At 44.1% G+C, this 17,641-nt stretch overlaps 1 protein-coding gene across 1 annotated transcript; it reads left to right on the top strand.

The window, feature by feature from the left end:
- Positions 1-4,478: 4,478 nt before the first annotated feature.
- On the top strand, positions 4,479-15,760 carry LOC308579766 (vomeronasal type-2 receptor 26-like; the record flags this gene model as incomplete). Its single annotated transcript, XM_081180701.1, has 6 exons — positions 4,479-4,592; positions 6,622-6,861; positions 8,297-8,470; positions 10,149-10,376; positions 11,923-12,049; positions 14,657-15,760. 6 exons carry the CDS (start codon positions 4,479-4,481, stop codon positions 15,565-15,567), a joined length of 1,794 nt encoding a protein of 597 aa, XP_081036827.1. The 3' UTR covers positions 15,568-15,760.
- Between the last annotated feature and the right edge of the window lie 1,881 nt (positions 15,761-17,641).

Genomic DNA, 17,641 nt, shown 5'->3' with positions numbered 1-17,641 from the left:
CCAATGCCAACCGACACCGGCACACCGGGATCTGCAGAGTTTGTGCACCTTGTGTGACAGACCTCAGCAACTCAGCATTTTGGCTAATCTACTTTATTTACATATAAACACACACGGAGCACTGCAACATGGCTCCCTCTTTCTATAGCATTAGACAGCAAAGAGAAAAAGAACAAAAGGACAATAGTCCCACTTCATGGAACACAGTAACACAAACATCCTGTCTCTGTCACTTCCCACTCTGTGGAGTTAAAACATACACCATCATGTGATAGACAAAAATCCCATGACTGCACTCATAGATCAGGAATTCTAACACTTCACTGGTGTGCAGAAGCTTTGGGTCACTAGGAACGTAGTCGGTTGCTGTATTCAGGGCCAGGTTGGAATTTCCCAGTTGGCTAATTGGCTCCAGCCCTCTGGTTTTCACCATCCTCATAGCAAATCCCTCGTGGCAGGGATTGTGAGTTTTATGGGTTTAGAACTTTTCTGAACTTTCTAGAACTTTCTAGTTATCAAAAGAACAAGCTAGTAGCTGTGTTTATCTAGATAGTCATGTGAGACTCAAGGTTATCGCTTGGGGTGGGTATTATATTCTCCTGTCTGCTGGGCAGTTTAGCTTCAGTCTTTCTTACTTCCTGTTTTCCTGTCTATTTTTTTGCTTCTGTAACCTGATGTGCTCTTGGGGTGGAAGATATTTGTACCTTACTGGGGATCCAGTAAGTCCTGTACGCTTTTAAACCTCAGTAAACTATTGCTGAAGAATTCTGCTGTATGAGTGAGTGTTTCTTTGGAACTATGCATGGGAGATGGACTTCATGCATTTGATACTCTGCTATTTTCTGCTCATGTGCTGGAGTTGCTCAAGCATGGAGACAGGGGTGGCAGCTGATTTTTGCACCAGCCCTGTCACTTCATAGCAATTGTCGCAACTTTGACAGTTTAGGCATTGTTTAGCCGACTTTAATATTGGTAATTGGGGAACGCTATTGAGCAGGTGGTTGCAGGCCAAATCCAGGCACTCTCACAGGAAACTGATTTTCTAGATCCATTTAAATTAGGGTTTACTTTGTTGGACCTCAGTGTCTGGGCTGAATGATGGGGGTGGAGATGCTCTTTCAGGTATATTGGGCGGAGGCTAATTAGGGCTTTAAAGGTCAGCACCAACACTTTGGTTTTTTTTTAAAATCATATTTATTAAATTTTCCAGAACACAAAATATATAGAAATACAAAGAAAAGAAAAGATAAAATACACTTAAAACCTTACTTTCATTGCCGACTTTCTGGGACTCCCCCCTCCCCCTCCCAACTGTATTCCCCTTTCATTAATTTGGTCCTACAAGCTCTCGCTCCCAGTTTAAAACTTAATTTGTTTAACCCACTATCCAATTTGAATTATACAATCTTACCACCATCCCACATCGTTAACAGAAAAAGAAAAAAAGATTTTCCCCAAGATCCACCCCAGTTTCCTTCCACGAATTCCCTTTTTTAAACACGTCCTATCAAAATAAAATGATATACAAGAGTTATATAAAGATATAGAAGATAAAAGATATAAAAAGATTCAAAAAATGGATACACAGCCTTTGGATTCCAAATCTCCCCCCCCCCCTTCCCCGGTTTGAATTCCCCATGTCCATCCGTCTGTATGTTGTCAGCCTAGAGGTCTCAAATCCATGGCCAGATTTCTCCCCAATTCCACCTTGCCGGTTTTCTTTTAATTTATTTATTTTAATGATATTTAACTTCAAACGTCCAATCTAAAAAAGGCCTTTAATTTCCTTGATCTTTACCGCTCCTCCCATTGTTCTTTCCATGTCGTAGCAGTCCTTTGTTCTTTTTATTCCTCACTTTCTCAGGTTTCTTGTCCTGTTTAGCTGCTAAAACGTTCTAATTCAGAAATCTGGTGCCTCTACAGAGGTTGTTGTTGTTCAGGAACAGAAACTTACGTCCAGTCCCTTCCTTTCTTCAATAGAAAATTCTATTGTCTCCTTTAATATAAACACCTCTGTAGACAAAATACTGTTTCAGTTTTGCAGCTTTCCCAGAAGATAACAAGTCCTGTACGAATCCCAGAGTATTTTTCCACTTACGACTGTTCTTGTAATGTCCCGAAACCCCTCTAGGGGGATTGCAGTAACTTTGTTTCCTCTAATCCAAAAGTCAAATTGTTGTTCCTTATTTTCGACAGTTTATATCCAAATTGTAGCAAATTGTAACAAAATTAACCAGCAAAGTCCTCATAACAAAGTCCTCTTTATATTCTCCAACTTTGACAGCTACTTTGACAGCTGTCAAAGTCTCCGTCTCTCTTCACCAGGCTCTGCAAATCGCCCCGGTTCCCAGGGGGGGTTACCTTTTCCTTCTCACCCTCCACTCTTCTCCTCCAGCACAGTTCTTATAATTTCCCATCGTGGAATTAATAATTTTTATCAAAAATATGCTTCTCTTTTCGACCTTGGTTACCCAGTCCTTGTTTTAGAATGTTTACAATAGGGGGGGGACTGACTTCCTTTTTGAATCACCCCCGCTCGTGCCGAATCCGGAAAAAAAATCTTTTTTTCTCCTTTTAAACCCGGTTTCCCAATTACTCACGGGTTGTTGTTGGTAGTCCGAATTTTCAATGGAAGAAGTCAGCGCTCTCCGTCGAATGGCATGCGGCTTCGCTCGGCAGGGAAAGCAGAGGACTCACAGCACCACACCACTCCCCGGCACTCACCCATGTCCACGGGCTCCGTGCCCGTGGTTTTTAAGGGTCCCCGCATCGCCGGCGCGGTAGGACCCAGCCCCTGCCGAGCAGACTCCCTCCGGAGATCGGAGGGAGTCCGCCATTCGGCGATGGCGCCAACCCGGAAGTCCAGCACCAACACTTTGAATTGTGCTCAGAAACGTACTGGGAGCTAGTGGAGATCCTTTAGGACCAGCGTTATATGGTCCTGGCAGCCACTCCCAGTCACCAGTCTAGCTGCCGCATTAGTTGTAGTTTCCAGGTCACTGTCAAAGGTAGCCCCACGTAGAGCGCATTGCAGTCGTCCAAGTGGGAGATAATTAGAGCATGCACCATTCTGGCGAGACAGTCTGTGGGCAGGTAGGGTCTCAGCCTGCGTACCAGATGGAGCTGGTAGACAGCTGCCCTGGACACAGAATTGACCTGTTCCTCCATGGACAGCTGTGAGTCCAAAATGACTCCCAGGCTGCGCACCTGGTCATTCAGGGGCACAGTTACCCCATTCAAGACCAGGGAATCCCCCACACCAACCCGCTCCCTGTCCCCCAAAAACAGTACTTCTGTCTTGTCAGGATTCAACCTCAATCTGTTAGCCGCCATCCATCCTCCAACCGCCTCCAGACACACTCACAGGACATTCACCGCCTTCACTGGCTCTGATTTAAAAGAAAGGTAGAGCTGGTTATCATACACATACTGATGAACACCAAGCCCCCTCCTGCCCTGCTTCTGAGCTTCCCAGAGCTGTCTGATTCACTACTGGGAGATACAGAGTCCTAGACATGATTGTCCTTTGGTCTGATCTGGTTCAGGGCTCTCCCTAGGTAAAGGTAAAGGGACTCCTGACCATTAGGTCCAGTTGTGGCCGACTCTGGGGTTGTGGCGCTCATCTCGCTTTAGTGGCCAAGGGAGGCAGCATACAGGTTCTGGGTCACGTGGCCAGCATGACTAAGCCGCTTCTGACGAACCAGAGCAGCACACAGAAACACCATTTACCTTCCCGCCAGAGTGGTACCTATTTATCTACTTGTACTTTGACATGCTTTCGAACTGCTAGGTTGGCAGGAGCAGGGACTGAGCAACAGGAGTCCACCCCGTCGCAGGGATTCGAACCGCCGACCTTCTGATCGGCAAGTCCTAGGCTCTGTGGTTTAACCCACAGTGCCACCCGCGTCCCTCTCCCTAGGTACTTGTGCGCAAAATTCAGGTCAAACTCTCCTTATCCCCTTTCCTTGACTCATATCAAAACTTTGGAGATGCATATCACAAACACGCTTTTCTCCAGCTGTACACCTGCCCCTTAAGCCATATAAGACTCCAGGGAGTTGTGGATGCAAAACTTCTTCAACTTATAATTATCAAAATCATAGTGATTTATTCTTGTAAGAGCTAGAGAGATATTTTTTGGAGATGGCCTAGGCATCAGAATCAACAAGAGTGTTGATAGCAATGTCATTAATTGCACTGTGCCTGGAAAGCAAAGTCGGTGCAGAGAATATTTCCTGAGTCAAGATCTGCAGCAGGAGAGAGCGGGGGATATGTATGTGTGATGTTACATAATTCTGAAGTCACAGCAGAACAACACCCAAATCAGTAAAACCACTAGAGCTTTGGTCTTGGAAGAGTTGCTTGCTTCTTCTGATCTGCTTTCACTGGAGGTGAGAGGAGCCACTGATATGAGAGATGTAGAAGGCAGGGCCAGAATGAGATCCCTGCTGCTTCTGTTGCTGCTTCTGTTGCTAATGATGCCCCTTGGAGTCTTTAGGAACCTGAAAGCAAAATGCCCCTTGAATCTGATCCGGGACCAGCATGAAGCACTCAGTTACTACCGGCCTGGAAACTTCCTCATTAGTGGGATTGTATCTCCAAAATATTATTTCGGAAAGCTTCCATACAACTTTTCCCAGACCCCCTTAACCAGGGATAAGGGGTAAGTAATTCTATGCAGATGGATGTTGTGTTTCTCCACCAGCTCTCCAACGGCTGCTTTTTAAACCAGGCAAATAGCCCCTATTCAAAGCTCCAGAACCTGTGACCCTCCAGACATTGTTGGATTAAAATTCCCATCATCCCTTGCTGGCTGGGCTGGTACTGGTGGGAGTTGGAGTCCAACAATAGATTCCCAGCCATCCATTCCATTTTCAGCTTCCCTGGGTCTTGCAGGAAGTGCTCTTCTGGCAACACCATAATGCAAATGATCAGGGATCAAAATGAGGCATAACATTATTCCAACTTGGGTAGATAGGTGCGGGCGACACCAAATTCAGGCAATTTCCAAAGTGCAAAGTTTCTATTTATTTTACTTTTATTTTATTTTGACACTATATCACACAATTACAATAATCTGCCAGTAGTGCAACAGTAGACCATGTGAAAATTCCTCTTCGCTAAATTAATGCTTTCCTTCTCCATCTCTACCTTTTCCCTTTCGTGCCATGTGTTTTTGAATTATGAGCCTGATGACAGACCGTCTTAAGCAAATTAATACACTGAGTGACATTTTTTGGCTGGAAAGAAGGAGAAATAGGCTTTGAATAAAACAAATACATATCATAATACAGAGCAGGAGACTTCCTCATTAGGGGAGTTGGATGTCCAAAATATGAAAAATAATTATTCAACTTTTCCTCACACACTCCTTCAGCTGACCAGATTTCATTCATAACTACTGCAATGCGCTCTATGTGGGGCTACCTTTGAAGGTGACCCGGAAACTACAACTAATCCAGAATGCAGCAGCTAGACTTGTGACTGGGAGCGGCCTCCGAGACCGTATAACAGTGAAAGACCTACACTGGCTCCCAGTACATTTCCAAGCACAATTCAAAGTGTTGGTGCTGACTTTTAAAACCCTAAGCGGCCTCAGCCCAGTATACCTGAAGGAGCGTCTCCACCCCCATCGTTCTGCCCAGAGACTGAGGTCCAGCGCCAAGGGCCTTCTGGCAGTTCCCTCGCTGCGAGAAGCCAAGTTACAGGGAACCAGGCAGAGGGCCTTCTCAGTAGTGGCACCCGCCCTGTGGAACGCCCTCCCACCATATGTCAAAGAGAAAAACAACTACCAGACTTTTAGAAGACATCTGAAGGCAGCCCTGTTTAGGGAACCTTTTAATGTTTAATAGACTATTGTATCTTAATATTCTGTTGGAAGCTGCCCAGAGTGGCTGGGGAAACCCAGCCGATAGGCGGGGTATAAATAAATGATGATGTTGATGTTGTTGATGATGATGATGATGACTGGTTGATGTTTTTGGTACCTGAACTCAAATGGCTTCTAATGACCAGGGAGACACCCTGTTTCCTAGTCCCCAACTTAGTGGTCATCATTGGCAAAGGACTTGCCCTTGCTTGACCCCTGTGTTGACTTTTGAAAAACAGTTGGGGAATCTAGGCAGACATCCTCTGAAGCAGCCAAAACCATGAAAGTAGCATTGCTGCAACTTCCCAGTCTTTGGAGTTGGGGGTGGGGTTCATTTTTACTCAGTTTTGTTCTTTGAAGACAATGTGCACTTCTAAGCTCCTGCAATGGAGCACATATCCCCAATTATTATTGGAGAATGCAGAGATCTTTGGAGTAAAACGTGGGGTAAAAATTCAAGAAATAAAATGCATTCATGCATGTTGTTGTTTAGTTGTTTAGTCGTGTCCAACTCTTCGTGACCCCCTGGACCAGAGCACGCCAGGCACTCCTGTCTTCCACTGCCTCCCGCAGTTTGGTCAGACTCATGTTTGTAGCTTCGAGAACACTGTCCAAACTATTATTTGCAGATCAAATACGTTTGTTTTTGTTAAATGGTGGATAGCAGTTTAACGCTTCAAAATTGATTGATTTATTGCAGTTTGTCTGCCAGCAGGTACTGGCGAATCTTGTCCTTCTTGTTCACCATCCAGGAGATCAACAGTGATCCCAGGATCTTACCCAACATCACCCTGGGTTACAACCTCTATGAGAACCATTTAGATGAAAGGATTACTTCTGATGCCACGATAGATCTGCTTGCAGGTGTGGAAAGCAATATTCCGAACTATAACTGTGGGAAACAGAATAACCTGCTGGCTGTTCTTGAAGGGGGAAATTCTGCAATCTCGAGGCAGATTTCGTCCATGTTAGGCATCTATAAAATTCCACAGGTAGGTAGGGTGGCAGCATGGAGGGACACAGCAGAATGTCAACTGTATAAAATTCCACTTTTTGGACACCTTTTTTTCCAGAGAAGTCAAGAGAGGGCATTAAAAATGAGGAAAACTGCTTTTTTTGTTTTCAAAAGTCAGCCTTCACCGATCTAGCACCTTCCAGATGTTTCAGACCACAATACCATCATACATCCAGTTAGAGAGTTGGAAAGCTAATTTAGTCCAATCCCCTAAAATGCAGGAGACTTGAGATTAAGAGTCTCATGCTCTACTTATTGAGCTATCCCAGTCGCAGCCAGCACAAATTTTCTTAGATATTAATCACTTCAGGTTAATAAGGATATGTTCCTGGAAGTAAAGGAAATCACTATCAGTTTCTATTATGATCTACAGTGGTACCTTGGGTTACATATGCTTTAGGTTACACACGCTTCAGGTTATAGACTCCACTAACCAATAGTGCCTCAGGTTAAGAATTTTGCTTCAGGATGAGAACAGAAATCGTGCTCTGGCGGCGCAGCGGCAGCAGGAGGCCCCATTAGCTAAAGTGGTGCTTCAGGTTAAGAACAGTTTCAGGTTAAGTACGGACCTCCGGAACGAATTAAGTTCTTAACCCGAGGTACTGAGGCAAGGAAGAAGGGCTACCCCTATGCTATCCATATAATCAGTTATCAGTAATCGATATATTCAACATATATTCATATATGCTTACACATAATCAAGGATTACAGTATTTTATAATCCATTTTGAATCAAAGGGAAACTGTGCCTTAGCTAACTGCAAACTGCTTGGAACAGCAAAGTTAGGAGCCGACCTTTCCCCTACAAACATCCGTGTACCCTGGACAAGGGGAAGACGTGAATCAGAGATTCTGGTACAAATTCCCCTCAGATACAGGCTAAATTAATCCACAGAACAGGAAGAGCAAAACCACAAAATCTCCAAAACTCCCTGTCCTGTCATAATTAGGGGAGAGGTTAGACTGAGCGTCACTACAAGCATCGGAAAGCAGAACTAGAACCCTGTGCTTGACCAGTGCTTGACCAGGAGCTGGTAGCGTGACAACAGCTTGCTGATTGGCTGATTCTCGCTGACAATATTGTGAATCCCTCATGGTTGTCTCATGATCGATCTATGATTTGCTGTGATTTGCTCAGGTATACAGACCTCTGGATTTCTGTCAATCGGGGTCCCAGTTCCTTTTGGAAGAGATTCCAAACTGGGTCCTTATTGCCTGGCAATAAACCTCACCTTCTTATTCTCCATTGCTGAGTCTGCCTGATCCTTATTTAGCACCTAGCAAGTACCCACTAACTTTCACGTGCTTCAGTACCACTGTAGTTGAGATTCCTGCATTGCAGGACTAGATGACCCTCAGGGTCCATTCCAAATCTATAATTCTACGATTTTAATTCTTTCTTTTCTCACTAGGTCAATTTTGCCTTCATGGCTCAGGTTCTTGAAGATAAAACCCAGTCCCCATTTGTCTACCGGATGGTCCCCAAAGAAGAAGCTCAGTATCGGGGCATTGTGAAGTTGCTCCTGCATTTTGGGTGGACGTGGATCGGCCTCCTCGCTCCAGACAATGATGCTGGAGGAAGATTTGTGAGTGACTTAATGCCTCTGCTGATCGGCAGCGGGATTTGCATTGCCTTGTCCAAAAGATTTCCAGAAAAGGATCTAATTAAAATGTTCAGCCCCAATGAACCATATGGCACCTGGAGACAAGTCGATGTATGTGTTTGCTACATAACCACTCAAATGGGATCAAATATAATTATTGCAATTCAAGCAGCACGTGGGAAACAAATTGGGCCAAAAGTCTGGATCACAACAGCTTTTCAGGACATCGACTTGAATTTGTCTTATCCTCCTTATATCTTCCAGCACTTTCATGGTTCTTTATCCTTTGTAATGAAAACCAAGATCAGTAGCAGCAGAAGTGCCAACGCCATACCAGGCTCCCATCTTCTTCAGCAATTTTGGGAGGAAGCTTTTCATTGTTCATATTCAAAACATGTGCTGTCTGTGAGAGGTTGGACAAGATGTGCAGAGGAGGAGAAACTGAAGGCTCTGCCCCAAGAGGAGCTCCAGAGAGCCCTGTCTCAAGACAGCTACAGCACTTACCTCAATATTCAAGCTGTGGCTCAGGCTTTAAATGCAGCATATTCATCTAGATCCAGGTGGATGTTAATGGCAAATAAAGGAGACACATTGGAACATCAAAGGTTATGGCAATGGCAGGTATTTCCTTTTCCTTTTCCTTTTTTCCTTTTTTGGCAAACTATCCATTGTCCCAATGATGGAATCAAATTTACAAGCGAGATTTTTCCTTCCCCGTTTCTGAAGGAAATCCAATTTGTAAGGGTTCTGGTTAAGGTGAACATTTTGGCTCACTTTGGTTATGCCATATGATACTTCCATATCTTGTGGTTCCTCTTTGGTACCATTAGAGAGATTTTTATTAAATTTCTGTTTTACATTTTAGAAAATTCACTTAAACAACCTTAAAATAGCAATGACGTCCCTTCCTCTCTTTCCATGATTCATTTTGCACAACATAAATCCCTGCATATTTTATATGAACTAAACCATTCAGCATTCCATTATTACATCCATCAAAAATTATTTACACTGTGGAATTTATCTTAATGCTGCCAACGTTTTCAAGTATACACAATCCCCCCCCATATATTCAATAAACGTTTTCCAATCTTCTCTAAATGTATGTTGTTCTTGTTCTCTTATTCTATATGTTAATTCTGCAAGCTGTGCATATTCCATCAACTTAAGTTGCCATTCTTTAGTTGAGACCTCACTTGTTTTCCATTTTGGGGCTAACAAAACAGAGTCTGCAGTAGTGGCAAACATAAATAACCTTTTTTTGACACCTGGGAATTTCTGCCTGAGTTATCCCCAACAAAAAGGACTCTGGTTTGTTTTTTTTAAAGTACTTTTAAACATTTCCCCCCAGTTCATTATGAATTATTTCCCAATACTCTTTTACCCTTTTACAGGTCCACCACATATGATAGAATGTACCCTCAGTCTCATTACATCTCCAACACTTATCTGATTCAGTCTTATACAGCTTAGCAAGTCTTCTTGGAATAGATACAGGTTTCTTATTCAGGGATGAAATCTCATATCCCAATCCGCTGGGTGTTTAAGCTGCCCATCAACAATTAAGCACCTGGAATGTAGACTGAGTGGGCACACAGATCTTCTGGTCACAGTCTTCCATATTGCTTTCTTAATGCTGATGTTCCCCCTGTCATTCCAGCTTCACCCTTTCTTAAGAGAAATCCAGTGTTCAAATACTTCCATGGGCAGACTATGTTTGGATGAGAATGGGGAGCTGCCAGCTGACTTTGATATTGATAACTGGGTGATGTACCCTAATGGGTCCTGTGTTAGAGTGAAAATTGGGAGTCTGGAGAGAGTGACTTCTACTGGCCTAAAGTTCGCCATTAACCCAGAAGCCATTGAGTGGCCCAAGCAGTTTAACAAGGTATGAGGATATAACAGAGGGATGAGGCTAGGAGAGCCTGATAGTGCAACTGCTGCACAACAGCCTTGTAAGGTTGAGAGCCAGTGTAGTGTATATGGCGGCCAAGAGGGCCAAAATGGAGCCCGGCACACTTTCGCTGCGCCTGCAAGCTGTCTGTGCCGATCGAAAACGTCCTCCTGCCTCTTTGGCCGGTTTAGCCGAGTGAACACAGCGGTCAGAAGTGATTGCATTGTGTGGGTAATAAATCAGAACACACGCAGACTGTCCTCTTATCTCCAACAGCCTTTAATCGTGTAGCATAACATCGTAAAAACAGCTTCAAACACCCGGCGACAACGCACACATCTCTCCTCCTCCTCCGAACAGAACAGACAGAGAACTAACACACAGTAAGATTCCCGTATGTGAACTTAGCCACACCTCATGATGTGAGATGTCATTCAGAACGTCACTCAGAACTGTTAACCCTGTAAGTTCTGAAACCCTTCACAGTGTAGTGGTTAAGAGCGGTGGACTTGTAATCTGGTGAACCGGGTTCGCGTCTCCGCTCCTCCACATGCAGCTGCTGGGTGGCCTTGGGCTAGTCACACTTCTCTGAAGTCTCTCAGCCCCACTCACCTCACAGAGTGTTTGTTGTGGGGGAGGAAGGGAAAGGAGATTGTTAGCCGCTTTGAGACTCCTTCAGGTAGTGATAAAGCGGAATATCAAATCAAAACTCTTCTTCTTCTTCTAAGCTGGACCAATTATGTCTTAAGAACCCAGTAAATGCTGCCAGACAGACCAGAGAGGAATCTGGGGCACTCAAGGAAATACTGGAGCCCCAGGAACCTGAGACAATATAAGCAGCATTTCCCAGCCAGGTTCCTCTCTGTTTATTTGGGGAGGAAAAACAGCATTTATCTCTTTCTTTCTCCCAGGAAACAGAGTAGACCACTTTTCTCTAACACCCCAAATTGTATCCCCAGGAGATTGCACGCAGCAGTTAGGAACATGGCAGATGGCTCAAATCCTTGAATTTAAGAAATCCACATTTCAGACTCCAAGAGGCAATTGGTATGAAGTTCTATTCAGATTAGAAGGAAGGGAAGAAGGAAAATGGACAAAGCAGAATACTGAGAAGAGGTTCATATCACCCCTTCTTTGCCAGTACTCAAAGCACCTTTGAAAACGTAATAATCCAGGAGTCATTTTTAACGTTAACATTTTTTAATGTTATTGTCTTCAGGATATTGCATGTACAATTGCTGCATTGCATCAGTCTTGTTTGTTGCCACTATTTCCTTACTGCTGTTATTCTGGATTTGTTTTTGCCTTATTTTGTCCTCTGTATAGAAGGTAGAGATAACAATGTTGAGACAAAGAAGCAAACACACTAAACGGTTTTCCCTGCCATGCCCTTTTCTAAAAAAGGAAAGAAAGTGCTTCCCCAGAAATAAATGAACGGGGTCAATGGGACTAGGGATCTTGCTGGATGCTTTGCAAACTCTATGAAATAATTCCATCGGCACAGGTGCTCCTAACACTTTCTGCTTGTCTTGGTTATTAGGCTGTGCCTCGCTCCAGGTGTACCGGAAGCTGCCACCCTGGATATGCCAAGGTAGTTCAAGAAGGAGAGCCAGTTTGCTGCTACTCTTGTGTTCCATGTGCGGAAGGGACCATCTCCACTCAGGAAGGTGGGTGATTCCAAGGGCGGGGCGATGAGGGTGACGCTGTGGTCTAAACCACTGACAAGGATCCTGAGATGACGTCAAGGGTAGCCAACTTCTGTCCGCTTGCCATAAAACTTAGGGAACAAGCTGTGCTATCATAATGATTCAGGTTTTAAATGATAATTTTAGATTATATGTTAGTGATTAAGTTTTAATTTATATCTTTTTAAACTGTTGCTATATCTGTATTGTCCCTGTTATAAGTAAAGGTAAAGGGACCCCTGACCATTAGGTCCAGTTGTGGCCGACTCTGGGTTTGCGGCGCTCATCTCATTTTACTGGCTGAGGGAGCCGGCATACAGCTTCTGGGTCATGTGGCCAGCATGACTAAGCCGCTTCTGGTGAACCAGAGCAGCACACGGAAACGCCGTTTACCTTCCCGCCAGAATTTATCTACTTGCACTTTGATGTGCTTTCGAACTGCTAGGTTGGCAGGAGTGTCCCTGTTATACCTAATTGCAAATTCAAATGTATCCCTATTGTGTTTTATGACTTCCTTGATATTGTATGTGGGCTGGAATTGGTCTGTGACCGAAATAATAAAATTCAGTATTCACTGAGCCTATTGGGCTTCTGATTGTAAGGTCAGCGGTTTGAATCCCCACGATGGGGTGAGCTCCCATTGCTCTGTCCCAGCTCCTGTCAACCTAGCAGTTTGAAAGCCTATAAGCACACATAGATAAATAGGTAAAAAAGGTAAAGATAAATAGATAAATAGGTACCACTGTGGCGGAAAGGTAAGCAGCGTTTCCGTGTGCGCTGGTTTCCATCACGATGTCCCATTGCACCAAAAGCAGTTTATTCATGCTGGCCACATGACCCGGAAAGCTGTCTGTGGACAAATGCCGGCTCTCTCGGCCTGAAAGTGGAGATCAGTACCGTACTCCATAGTTGAATTTGGCTGTACTTAACCGTCCAGGGGTCCTTTTCCTTTACCTGATTCCAAGGGAGAGGGCATTCCTTGGGAGAATAAGAACAGGTCAGAGATTTACTCAGAGACTCCTTCTGTGAAGATTCTGACATTTTTGAATCTGGATCCTAATAATAATAATAATAATAATAATAATAATAATAATAATAATAATAATAATTTATTTATACCCTGCCCATCTGACTGAGTTTCCCCAGCCAGTCTGGGTGGCTTTCAATCACGTGTTAAAAACAACACAGCATTAAACATTAAAACATCTCTAAACAGGGCTGCCTTCAGATGTCTTTTAAAGATATGATAACTACTTATTTCCTTCACATCTGAAGGGAGGGCATTCCACAGGGCGGGTGCCATTACCGAGAAGGCCCTCTGTCTGGTTCCCTGTAATCTCACTTCTCACAATGAGGGAATCGCTAGAAGGCCCTTGGTGCTGGATCTCAGTGTCCGGGCTGAACGATGGGGGTGGAGTCGCTCCTTCAGGTATACAGGATTGAGGCCGTTTAGTGCTTTAAAGGTCAGCACCAACACTTTGAATTGTACTTGGAAATGTACTGGGAGCCAATGCAGATCTCTCAGGACTGGTGTTATGTGGTCCCGGCGGCCACTCCCAGTCACCAGTCTACTTGCCACATTCTGGATTACTTGCAGTTTCCGCATCACCTTCAAAGGTAGCCCCACATAGAGCGCATTGCAGTAGTCCAGATAACTAGAGCATGCAGCACTCTGGCAAGAAAGTCGCAGGCAGGTAGGGCCTCAGCCTGTGTACCAGATGGAGCTGGTAGACAGCCGCCCTGAACACAGAATTAACCTGCGCCTCCATGGACAGCTGTGAGTCCAAAATGACTCCCAGGCTGCGCACCTGGTCCTTCAGGGGCACAGTTACCCCATTCAGGACCAGGGAGTCTTCCACACCCGCCCTCCCCTGTCCCCCCAAAACAGTACTTCTGTCTTGTCAGGATTCAACCTCAATCTGTTAGCCGCCATCCATCCTCCAACCGCCTCCAGGCACTCACACAGGACCTTCACTGCCTTCACTGGTTCTGATTTAAAAGAGAGGTAGAGCTGGGTGTAATCTGCATCCTTTCCGTTATTATTCACCTTCATTAATTAATTAGTTACCAAAAATGAGTTTAAAGGAACAACAGAAATGAAGTTATACCTGGGGTACAAAGCAGGGAGCAGGGAGAGGGCTCACCATGCTCTATGCACCATGTATTCCTGTTGCTATTTCAAACCAAGTCTTCAGTGATCAAAGAACCAAAGCACACCCAAAAGAAAGTGAATTAAAAAATTTATTAAGAATAACTGACCAGCAGTGATTTTTTAAAAAAGATTTATTTGTAATTATGATAGCAGGATGCAGAACCTCTGTGCACCTCTGTGGGGAGGTCTTTGCCTGTCAATGTTACCTACATCACAAGGTTATTTTGGAAACAAAAATTGAAAAGTGCCTTGTGTGTCACATCAATCTCTTTTGGATACACATGTAGAGGTTAAATAAATCAATTAACATTTTCCTCCTTTGTTGCATATTCTAATTTTGTTACCTCCTCCACATTATCTTCTCTCAAAATGCTGTATGGCACAAGAGAGTTACAGATATAAGTGATGGAGATGAAAAGACTTTTTCTCCTTCTCAGATGCAGACCATTGCACCAAATGCCCAGAAGATCACCATCCAAACAAGGAACGGGATCAATGTATTCCCAAGATTATCACCTTCCTGGCCTATGAAGAATCTTTGGGGATCCTTCTGGTTTCCGTTGCCCTTTTATTGTCATTAACCACAAGCTTCATTTTAGGAATCTTCATTAAATACATGAAAACTCCCATAGTCAAAGCCAACAACCGGGACCTCTCCTATATCCTCCTCATCTCCCTCTTGCTTTCATTTTTGTCCTCCTTCCTGTTCATCGGCCAGCCAGGGAAAGTGACCTGCCTTCTCCAACAAGCAGCCTTTAGCATTATATTCTCAGTTGCTGTTTCCTCTGTGTTGGCAAAAAACATCACTGTGGTGCTGGCCTTCCTGGCCACAAAGCCAGGGAACAGAGTGAAGAGATGGCTGGGGAAGAGTCTGGCCAACTCCATTGTCGTTTCCTGTTCCAGTGTCCAAATTGTCATCTGTACCATCTGGCTGGGGATCTCTCCCCCATTCCCAGACTCCGACAAGCACTCCCAGACTGCAGAGATCATCCTGCAATGCAATGAAGGGTCTGTTGCCATGTTTTATGCTGCCCTGGGTTACATGGGCTTCCTGGCCTCCATCTGCTTCACGGTGGCTTTCGTGGCCAGGAAGCTGCCTGGGGCCTTCAATGAAGCCAAGCTGATCACCTTCAGCATGCTGGTCTTCTGCAGCGTTTGGGTCTCCTTTGTGCCCACCTACCTGAGCACAAAGGGGAAATACATGGTAGCTGTGCAGATCTTCTCTACCTTGGCTTCTAGTGCTGGGCTTCTGGGCTGCATCTTCATTCCCAAGTGCTACATTATTGTGCTGAGGCCTGATCTGAACACAAAGGAACATTTGACTGTAAAAGCTAAAGCTGGCACCTGATCCTTAAATATTCAATTTTGACAGTTGATACCCAGCAATATCTTCTTAGATACAAACCTCTCTCTTGCATAAATTATGAGTTCAATAAATTGAATGCTTAAAGACTCTGCAATGGCCACAGGCACTATGAGATTATAATTTTCTGTGCCTTGCTGTACCACAGCCTGATTCCCCACAGATTCTTGATCAACCATCTGGCCATAATCTTCATGCTCCCCTGGGGATCAATCACTGTGACTCGTTTGACACATCTGTTTATTTATATGGCTAACTTGCCCTAAAACTGCGCCCAAACTGGATCACAACATATCAAATGGCAAATAATAATTCAAAAAAAATATTAGAAACAACCAGAAGAAATCACAATATTAATGAGGAAACAAATCCGACAGTTCAAGCTAAAAACATTGCACAAAACAATGCATGTTTTAGTAGCTTAAACTAAACTGAAGTTATACCAAAACAAAACAGGATGGTAGTTAAAAAACCCCTCACCGTTTCCCAGATGATGCACTTGTGTGCAGTAGTTGGGACAAAAAAAAAGGAGCATCCTCCAAATAATCTGCAGTAGAACTTCTTTAGTGGCTGAAATCCACCCCCACCTCACCCCTGGTTTTATCTCCCTATTTCCTGCTTTGTTATTGTGTATCAATGTGCTGGAGAGGAACAGACCAGGGGACCAAAATTGGGGAACCCCACGTGTAGAATTTGAAAACTCGAGACTAAGTTGAGCAAAAGTGATACTACAACAACAACAACAAATTTGCACCCTGCCCATCTGACTGAGTTGCCCTAGCCATACTAGATTATTGTCATATGTGCAGAAGAAATTGTGTGACCTGGCGGGTAGCACTTTTTGCAACTGCTGCTAGGAAAATTAGAGCAAATTATATAGCCAAGGTAGCCATTAACTGTAAAGGTGATGAATTTATTTGATCCTATCTATCTACCTCAGGCTATGCTCTATCTTTGTCACCAAACTCTGAGTATAAATTGCACACTGTACTAATCGATATTGTTTTTAACATTAGTGACCATGTGATGATTTTAGCTTATGAATTTTATTGTTTAATGTTTTTATTTGTACATTGGGGTATTTTTATAGCTTTGTTTAGAGTACGTAATGTTTTGATAATATAAATGTTTTAAGTCTTTTTTTTAATCAATTCAGTATATTTTCTTTTAATTGTCAAATAATTCTGTGTGCATTGTGGCAGCCTTTGGCTATGTGCAATAAAATTGACTGAGACTAAGACTATTTATCTAATTATATGTTAAGTGAATAATAATAATAATAAATTTTATTTATACCCTGCCCTCCCCAGCCAAGACCAGGCTCAGGACGGATAGCAACCAATTATAAAAACAAGTTGATTAAAATACAACTTAAAAGCAAGATTAAAATACAACATTAAAACATTAAAATGCAGCCTCTTCACAGGAGGAGAAAGGAAAAAAGAAAGAAAGAGGGGGAGGGAATCAAATTGACTCCAAGCCAAAGGCCAGGCGGAACAACTCTGTCTTACAGGCCCTGCCGAAAGAAATCAGATCCTGCAGGGCCCTGGTCTCATGAGGCAGAGCGTTCCACCAGGCCGGAGCCAAAGTTGAAAAGGCCCTGGCTCTGGTTGAAGCCAATCTGACTTCCTTAGGGCCCAGGACCTCTAGGGTGTTGCTATGTGTAGACCTTAAGGTCTTCCGTGGGGCATACCGGGAGAGGCGGTCCCGTAGGTACGAGGGTCCTAGGCCGTGAAGGGCTTAATACTGTGCCAGTGAGTCACCCTTTTCCACAGGGAGAGGCTCAGACTCAGAAGCGGAGAGACTCTGAGACCCCTGGAAAAGGATGCTTTGCTCGCTGGCTGCAGAGTGCAGAGCTGAACTGCTTCTCTCTGCTGCCGCCTGCCGGCTTTTCTCATTGACTTTGTGGGTGCCCTGCCCCCACAATTATATTATTGTGGCTGCCCAAGCACCCACGGCCCCCTGGAGTTGGTTCTTGTGGAAGGCAAGCAAAGCAGAGCCAGACACACCTCTTTCAAACATGTTAGTAGCTGTTTGCCAGTCCTGCCTGCCTGCAATG

This window comes from Podarcis bocagei, assembly GCF_964188305.1.
Source record: "Podarcis bocagei genome assembly, chromosome: 2".
Lineage (NCBI taxonomy): Eukaryota > Metazoa > Chordata > Lepidosauria > Squamata > Lacertidae > Podarcis > Podarcis bocagei.
Note: the sequence above shows the minus strand (reverse complement) of the source record. Positions and strands in the feature narration are given on the sequence as shown.